Source organism: Passer montanus, unplaced genomic scaffold, assembly GCF_014805655.1.
Source record: "Passer montanus isolate IOZ18808 unplaced genomic scaffold, ASM1480565v1 scaffold7, whole genome shotgun sequence".
Taxonomy (NCBI): domain Eukaryota; kingdom Metazoa; phylum Chordata; class Aves; order Passeriformes; family Passeridae; genus Passer; species Passer montanus.
Window position 1 is genome coordinate 16,496,686 of NW_024372147.1, and position 9,648 is coordinate 16,506,333.

General features: G+C 40.7%; 1 protein-coding gene across 1 annotated transcript in view; it reads right to left on the reverse strand.

The window, feature by feature from the left end:
• Nucleotides 1-7,315, reverse strand: part of TBCA (tubulin folding cofactor A) — a 26,262-nt gene extending 18,947 nt beyond the window's left edge. Inside the window, exon 1 of the mRNA XM_039729768.1 lies at nucleotides 7,171-7,315. Within this exon, the coding sequence (XP_039585702.1) occupies nucleotides 7,171-7,223 (53 nt within the window). The 5' untranslated portion in view covers nucleotides 7,224-7,315. The remainder of the gene's footprint in view (nucleotides 1-7,170) is intronic.
• Nucleotides 7,316-9,648: the final 2,333 nt, after the last annotated feature.

Below are 9,648 nucleotides of genomic sequence, written 5' to 3' on the forward strand. Positions count from 1 at the left end.
CCACATACCTGACTTAAATCTACAGACAACAAGCTTGCTTTCCTGAAGTTATTTTTCATGGGCCCTGGAGAAGGTCTATACCCCTAGAAACAAGAGATGAACATAACCTAAACAGAATAAAAGTATTTTACTACAATGTCCCAGTCTGTCACGATGAAAAAGCAGAAACATAAGATCCAGTTATTTTACATCTTGTCTTTATTGCCAGTCAGTAGTTATCTACTAGGAAAAGAATATAAATAAACAAATAAAGTGACATTTCTGGTGGCATACCTGCCTCTAGAAATCAAGACTTTTTATCACTGAAGAACAAAATTAAACCATAAATATTTTTACAGACAAGAGGTTAGCTCCTAGCTATGGCTGCTGCTCTTTTAAAATTCTTTACACATTTAACTTTCATATCACTTAACACTTAACTTAGTAATTTCACAATTTCTGTTTTCTCTGTAAGAAACAGTTTTATAATTTTAAAGCTGGACACTAAACCCAGAAGAGCCCAAAGGACTTGACAGAATCTTCAGGCAGGAGAAAAAAAAGCCCTTTCCCTATCATTATGATTTACTTCCTTATACATTTCCTTTACTCATTCTCTCTCCCCAGCCTGAAGAGCAAAGTAACACAAGATGGTTCGAGATAGCAAAAACGCTGACCACGGGGGAACAGAAGTCGTCTCCTCCCTGGCTCTAGCACACACCTCTGCCAGCAATAATGTTCAAATGATCTCTCCATACCAAAACAGCAGGAAATTAATACAATGAACAAAACAAAAAATACTCAACAAAGAAAACAACAACAATCACCCTTCCAGAAAAGAAAAAACAACAAAAAAACCCCCAAACAAACCCGAACAAACCAAAGCCCAAATAAAAAACAACATAAGAGTTTTTCTCCCGTGTTAAGCAAATTGAGTGAGCTCAGCAAAAGTTTGACTAGCATCAGAAACCAGATAAGAGGAGAGGGAAATGAGATTTCCATATTTAGGATTACTTTGATTTCTCAAGGCACTTCATCTCCAGTCTGCTTAGGGTGCAGAGCTGCAAGTGCTGTTCTGACATCCAGCTGATGCAGAAAGAGCCCCAAATTGACCTTGTTTCTCACTTCACAAAGGCACCTACATTCTTACCCCAGCCCATATACATCAACGCTGTCATCTCTCCTGTAGTTACATCACTAGCAAGCAAATCTACCTCTCTGATCATAAGAAGGGCAGTTTATCTGAAATTTGATAGATGATAAAATTATGTACAATAGGGGTTTTCTGCATGCATAATGAAATTAAGATCCTCTGTACATAGATAAAAATTCTACCTTCTTCCACAGTCACAGACAGGAACTACTAATGGATGTCTAGAATATAAAAGTGGTACAATGGTACAAGGACAGAGCAAGCATGCATTACTACTCCTAATGTTCCGCCAACATACACTAGTTGCTGACAATTCAGATTCTACATAAGCTAGAAAGGCATCTCTGTGCTTAAGCCACCACACACACACTTTCCAGTATCAGAAAAATCAAAAAACATTTTCCTAGCTGCATTAAGCAAGCAGACCTCTGAAGAAGATGAGGGGGAATTGCTCAGTTTTGTGATTGAGCAAATTCACTATGTCCTATTCACTAGGACAAGCATTTCTTCAGAACTAATTTCTTCAGAACCATTAACCATTGTACATGCTAATATGCCATGGATTCAGCCTAAGAGAACAGAGTGACAGTATTGACTAGAGAATGAGATATCTATGCTTAGTGCAAACTTAGAAGTCCATAACAGTGTTGCCGTACAAAGCACAGCTTTTTTCCTTATAGTATAATAAACTTCCTATATAGATATTAGTATTAATATTAATAGTATAATAATTTTTCTTTTAGTATAATGTATTAACACAACACGCAATTATAGGGCAAGTAATTCAGCAACTGCAGTAACACTGGCAATATGCTGATTACTACCTGCAGAGCTGAAAATACCAGGTCCCTAATCTGCAAATTTTACTTACACACACTCTTGGGTTCGCTAAGGCTACGTAACTAAACAAACTTTACAGACTAAAAGGGCCCAAGAGAAAAAGCCAAGGAAGGACGAAGAAATACAGTACTTGACCCAGTTATGTAAACTGACATATTTTCTTAGCCATGAGTGCCTACTTTCTGATTTAGACAGAATACCAAGTTTATGAGCTTATTTTCTTCTTCTAGTGACAAAACCATCACCAAAGATAAAATTTCTCTTTTAAGACTCAAGCAATACATAAGTATATGCATAATTTTAGCCCCTTCTGCATTGAACAGCTTATAGAACTGTTAGACTTATCATGACATTTCAGGGTAATTTTGCAAGTTTGGGTTTTCTCAAGGATTACTACTGTAAAAAATATGTTAAAAATTACTTGTAAAGTTAAAAAATTTTGTCTCATCTGTGTTACTACAGGTCTCTATGAATCTTCAGGGCTTCACTTGTTCTTGCCTCTACAGAAAGTTGTGAATGCTAAGGAACCCAAGAACTTCAGTTTTAGATTAGAGCAAGTGAACCTCTGATGTAGAAACAATTCGGGTTGCCAAAGATCTTAATTTTCCCCTTATAATCCAGGCATCATCTTCAGACAAGACTTTTTGTTTTGGAGAAAAAGCCCACAGAATCTACTTCCTCCCCTTTAGGCCCCTCCCAGCTGGGAGTAACTGCAAGTGCTACAATAATGAGAAAAATTAAATAGAATTGCAGTCATATTATGTACGTAGGCAATTCACAATGCGTCAGAAAGACTTACTAGAATTAAAAGAAAAAACAGTGAATGCTGTGGTCTTGAATGAGATTTCCACCTAAATGATACATATAATTCAATAATACTTAAAGTCAAGCCAGGATGGATTATGGTTGTTAACATAGCTGTAATTAATCTCCTGCATAAAAAGCACTAGCATAAATTTAATACCATTTTTCTAGATTTCCCATGGATCCACATTCTAATTCAACAGAAAATAATTATTTGTAACTGTTTAATCCACACAGGTGAGTATGTGGTTCCATGCCATGAAGAAAAACAAAAGCACTACACATATGCATAAAGCTACCAAACTGGTACTACCAAGCAACTGGAACTACTGTACCTCCAAACTTTTGAAAGACTGCTTAAATAACCGAAGGTTAAAAGTTTTGCACATATTCTCACCCAAATGAAAATTTAAAAAAATGAAAAAAAAAATTTCCTCCTTAATATTGTATCACTAACAAGACTTATGGTTGTAAACCTGTTTGGTTTAATGTTTTGATTTGCTAGGTAAAATAATAATAATTAATAGATTATTACGGTCAGCATCAACATGCAAAAGACAGTGGGCAGAAGATAATGGTAAACACAAAAAACCTGAGATGCCAGATTTTTTTTAAAGAGGTAATGGGATGGAAGAAGGAATGCAAGAGATAATATTTTACAGATCTGATTACTACTAATTTAAATTTGCGAAATATTTCTAAAAAACAATCACTTAGGTTGTCTCTCAGTAGAATCAAACACATTTAAAAGGAAAAAACAAACCAAACCAACACACAATGCAATTTCCTCAGCAACAACTACGCCCTTGACACAGCTTTTGAAGATATGACTGGGTACTGTTTGTTGTTGTGAAGTTAAAACTTGTATTGAAAACAATTAGAGAAACAGGAGACACATCAAAAAAACAAGACTTGTTTCTAGACCTTCCAACTGATTATCCACGTTGGTTACTATGTAAGTCACAGACCTTACTCAGACAACACCTAAGTGCAGGTGCACTCTTTTCTCAAACCACATGAAGTAGGGGGTTTTATGCGGGAAAGAGACTATGTTACTAAGTCTCAAAGATTTTAAGCAGTCTTCAAACACAGGGCCAACTCAAGACTTTATGTATCTGATCCCTAAGACTAAGTAGCTCTGGACCACAATTATCATACTTGGTTAGCACTGAACCCAAATTTACAACTCCAGGACTGAGCTGCTGAAAACCCTAGGTAACAGATGCACAATCTGCACTCTGAAAAGGGATTTGGGAGTCAGCTTGTATTCCAACAGAGTGTTCTGTATATTCACACTCTTGAATCCCTGTGTAGGAAACCCCCCGCTATGCAGTGTACACACATTAAATCGCTTCATCATGCTGACTCAGTATAGTTGAGCAGCTATGCAGATCATTCCTCAGTACCCAAATAATATGAGATATCTAGCCCTTCCCACTGATTGAGCTAACAACCAGTTGTTGCACACAATCTTCTAATTATAACAGGAACAAAGAAGAGAGACCTGAGTTTCCCATCAATACACTGGTTCTATGTGTCACAGTGAGGATCTATGGCTAATTGAGCAACATGCAAGAAAGCAACCATACTTCATATACAGTGGACAGAAGATGGAGAAGACTTCTGACTTACACTAGAAAAAGTGAATTTCTTGAGCAACAAAGAACACAAACTAGTTTTGTGCTTGAGTTAGCAAAGTTAGTAATACAGTGAACAAGGAGTGAAAAGGAGTCCTTGCATTCTTCATACTTCTCTTCCACAAAATATATCCTGAACTCAGGAGTAAAATAATTCAATTTAAGAGAATTGTTCACATTTATATTTAAAATCCGACCAACAGTTTTGTGTAATTGTACAACTTCCTGTGCTTGGAGAGAGGGGGAGAATCAATGTGAACCGCTTTGCAGTATGATACTATTTCACAAAGAGAAAAAATAATATCAACACCAGTGCCGCAGGCAAAAGAACAATCTTGTGAAGATAGCAGTTTTAGAATGGTAAATTTAAAAAAAAAAAAAAGGAATTGCTTCACAAAAAATCAATACACTTTCCCCATAGGTTCATGATGTAAAATTCTACAATCAAGGCTTGTAGATTTGTAATTATGGTATGTCAGCCACATTTAAACAAGCATGTTAAAAGATTGTTAAAGTTAAACTAACACAATTGCAATGTGAATTGTCTTAGTCTCATTCTAATCTACTCGTGTCACTTCCACTTAATCAGATGGAAACTATGGGTAAATGTCAGTGCTATTTTCAGGCAACCCAACTTACTTTGTTTGTGGTGGTTTTTAAAATGATTTTCAATCTGAAATGCAAAAAAGGTATTTTAGAAGGTTTTTTCCCCTAATTAATTCCATTACTATCCAGCAGGTAGTTGCTTGGATTTACTGAGAACAAAACTATTTTGAAGTGATTAAACAAGAGGTATTGCTTGCTAGGACATAAGCCACGAATACACAAAACATTACTACTCATGCTCATCAAATCCATTTCTTTTGAATTACAAACTACTTAAAATCAACAATAGCCTGCTATCAGATTTGCAAAAAAAAGGCAAAAGATCTCCTTATTTCTAGTTTAAATTTCTTTCACTGATACACAGCAATGTAAGAAATGTGCAAGCATGTAAATTACCTACAACCTAAAATACAGTCTCTTGAGAAGAGTACACAAAGAATTTATGACTTACAGCTAAAAAAAAAAAACAAAGCAGAACAGCAGCTTCATCTTAAGTGTGGAAAAAAAGTGACGAGTTAGGTAACCAATGAGGAAGGAAAAAAGCTACAACAGATGATTAGCACAAGTCAAGTGAAATGTCTAAAAATCTCTCTATACCCTAGCAGTTCTCGACCCCTACGTTTTTTGACATATTCTTAAAGCCTGAGCACTGAGCGTGATTAGAAATCAGTATTACATGCTAGAGCCAATGTGTTTTCCTAAACAGAAAAAAACCCAATGAAAATTAACTGAAGCGCTAATCAGTCACTTTGTAGAATGCTTAATAAACCTCTATGCAAGTCTTCTCATGCACCAGGAAAAAAATGCCTATGGAGTTGTTCTAGTTCAAAACAAGAGGACAATGTTAACATTCCCAGGTTGTCACAAGTGACAGGTATGCCCACCGCAGCAGAATGCACAACTAGGCTTCTGCTTAGAGAAGGAAGGGTGGAGTGGGACAGAGCCATACCTCTCCTTGTATCTGTGTGCAGCTGTTACAGAACTGGGAGGTGCTGCTGTGTCATGTCCCCACAGGGAGTTAAGATAACATTCCTCTTCTCCCTTTATTTTTTTAAAGTTACTTTCACTTAGAGAATGCCACCAGCTGCTGAGTAACTGTAGCTATGCCTGTTGCTACTGCACAACACACTCAAGTTTACTTGCTTATTCACATTCTCCAAAAGCAAATCTGAATCTTGTTAACTGCATTTGTATTGTTTACCCAAATGTTTTCATCCTTTCTTTGTACTAGCTCTGAAATGCACAGTTGTGTGGTTTGCTGCTATGTTCAGAGAAATTCTGAAGTGCCTTTAACACCAACAGTGACAACTTTTGTAGTCTTCAAGTCCGACCTTTCAAAGTGAATCAACTATAAGAAAGTCTTACTGACAGGAATTTGCAAAGTCATAACATGAAGATGATTACATGAAATTGCACTATTTGACATCCTCATCCAGCACGCACACTAATTCTTGTCTCTGCCTGAAAGAGCACAGTCTTTGTAGTCTTAATAAAGCCCAGAGTGACCAAACAGTGTTTAAAGCTATAGTAAGAGTGATCCTGACAGATACGCTTTTCTTAAAAACTACAATTCTGTTGAAACCACGCAAGCTCAAGGCTCTGGTGACGAATCTGCCAGGAGTGCCCAAGGAGGTGGTAGAGACCCCATCTCTCCAGGTGTTTTACGGAAGAACGGAGTGCTAGGGTCTAGTTAACAAGGTGGCGATGTTTGGCCATAGGCTGGACTCGATGATCCCAGTGGCCTTTTCCAACCTAATTACTTCTGTGATGCCACTGGTTCTGCAATTTCTGAACCAGAAATATTCAACAGCAGCTTTAGTAAAAAAACCCCCAAAACAACAAACATTTGAGGCTTCATACCTCGGCAAGGTATGAGGCGAGACTGCCTTGCACACCGACGGGCGAGGTGACTACCCTCGACTCCCAAAGGCACTAAGGGAACGAACCCCGCATTTAACCGTGCCCAGAAAGGCGCGGCCTGTTCCCGACGGCGGCACGCCAGCCGTGGAAGCCCGTGCAGGGCCGCTCTCCGGCACAGCCCGCACGGAACCGCGGGCCCGCGCGCGGCACGGCCGGCCCCGTGCCCGGCACGGCCGGTCCCGCACGAAGCCCCGCTGCAGTCCCTGGACCGGCCGTGCCGCAGCCGCCACTCACCGCCTCACGACGCCAGTCTTGATCTTGATCTGCCTGAGGCGCGGGTCGGCCATGGCGGCGGGCGCCGTGACTGCGCAGCCCCGCGCCGCGCATGCGCCGAGCCGCCAGCCCGGGCGGCACCACCGGAGCGGGCGGGAGCCGCGCGGCTCCCCCCTGGCCCGGCGCAGTGGAGAGGGCCGGGCAGCGGGCGGTGCCGCCCCGGCGCTGTTCGGGGGTGTTCGCGGCGGGGGAAAGGCTTGGCCTTTGTGCCGGTGCGGGAATGGTTCCGACTGGTACTGTGGTGGTGTTGGGCTGGAGTGACCGGCACCACCCGCTCCCGAGCCCTGCTAACGGGGTCCGCATGATTAACGCCATTTCGCAAGGCAAGCAGCCATTCTCTGGTGCTGTGCTCTGCGCTTTCCTCCCATTATCAGGCCCTGAAAGTACAGTGCACCAAGGAGAAAAACCAAACAGATTTCTTTTTCCCATTCCACTGGCCTCAAGGTTCCCCGGCACCAGGCCCTTGGTTCCTCCGCTCCTTGCGCTGCTGCATATCCAACAGAGCTGTCTCTCTTCACCTTTGACAGGTCCTGAGGTGGAAATGGGATCAGAGCTGGACAGTGAGACCTGGACATCCCAATGGCCAGGGACAACTCTGCCTTCATCTGCTTCCTCTGAGGATTGAGGGAGTGACTCATGTGCTTTTATATAATTTTCAAGTCTAGATTATGATATGGTAAACAGTACACTATGATCCAACCCCATCTGGAGAGCGTCCATGTGAACAGAAATTATAAATGAAATTGTATTATAAATTGTATATTTTATTACTTACAGATTGCACTACACTGATTTGACGAGAGACAGCTGAGACCCCATAAATATCTCTAAGTGTCTAAAATGAGGGAGTCAAGAGGATGGATCCAGGCTCTTTCTGGTGGTGCTAAGCAATAGAACAAGAGGCAATGGGCAGACGTGGATGCCCAGGAAGTTCCACCTGGGCATGAGGAGGAGATTCTTTACTCTGCAGTGACTGAGCACTGGAACAGACTGCCCAGAGAGGGAGTGGAGTCTCCCTCACTGGGGATACTCAAGAATCCTGTGCTCCTGTGTTCTCTTGAGCAGGGAGGTTGGACCAGATGACTGACTGTGGTCCCTTCCAACCTGACCCATTCTGTGTGTAGTTCTGTTAATACAAATCCTGTGTTATTCTCGTAATAAATTCTGTGCTATACTAATAATTAAATCTTCGTAATGAAAATAAAGCTTTAATTGTTAATCTGTTGTTTAATGGTTAAGCTAAGTGTTAAGAGGGTTCAGGCAGTGCTTGTCATAGTGTTGTCATAGTTCTACCAAGGATCTCTAGAAGAACCTGTCTGTCCCCTTAGTGTCTGGTGGTTGGTAAAAGCAATAAAGAGGCAAGATTAGCACTGGCAGCTCAGTCCTATAGTTGAAATCAACTGCTGGTTCAAGGGCTGTTTTCCTTTATGGTTATACTTAGTAGAGGCTAACCACTTAAGGGAATAAATTCCTGGAAGAAAACCAGCTGCTAGGGTCTGTGTTTGAAAGAACTTCCCCTGAATGAGTATTTAAATCATCAAGAAAAAAAAATAATAGCTTCAATGAGCAAATAAAGGCAAATACACTTTCAGCGAAGTGCAGTTCAGGAAGGTTTGCAGAGGATTTTTTTCCCCACATCCTTTTGTCCTGTGTTAGTGGTTTGCCCTGACCTTTGGCACTGCCAATGACCAATATCTCTTGAGAAAAACTGGCTGCCAGCAAAGAAGTCATGTTGTTTCTGGTGACATGACAGTTGTAGGTCATTAGCCAGCAGCTGTGGCCAAGTGGCTGGCACCACCAGGCCTGATTCAGACATGGTATAAGCAAGGCTGAGATTGCTGAAGTCCACAGAGCTGTGGATTATCTGCAGAGGAGGATGAAAATGAGCCCTCTTACAGAGTCCAGCAAACCTTCCCAGGAGATCTGGAACACAGAGCCTTCCCTTGGCAGGTTGTTGCTGGAGGGAGATGCAGGTCTCAAAAACCACTAGCTTAATGTCATGAACAACTATGACCTGGAGACAAGTTCAGAGATGTATTATGTCTTTCATACACAAATCTGCCATCAGCCATGCAGGAGTGAGAAGAAGGAGGTCAGCATTCTGGCAGAGACAAAGGAAAATGCAGCCCTTGCTTTGCCAGAAACTCAAATCTTACTATTCTGTCTTTAGAAAGATGTATCAAGTCATGCTGGGGCTGAAGCTGTTCTCTAAAAATTCCAAGGCAACCCAGTAATGCTACATACTCCTTAAAATACGGAAGTCTGCAAGTAAAGCTGAATTACCACCATATATCTACACATGAATTTTTCTTCAAGAATAATCTTCAATGTAATTTCTATATTTGGCAAAGTTATTCAATAAGTGAGAAGGCCAACAACAGATAACAGTACAAAACAAAAAAAATTGCCTAGAAGCAGCAATATTAAGAAAATAACTAG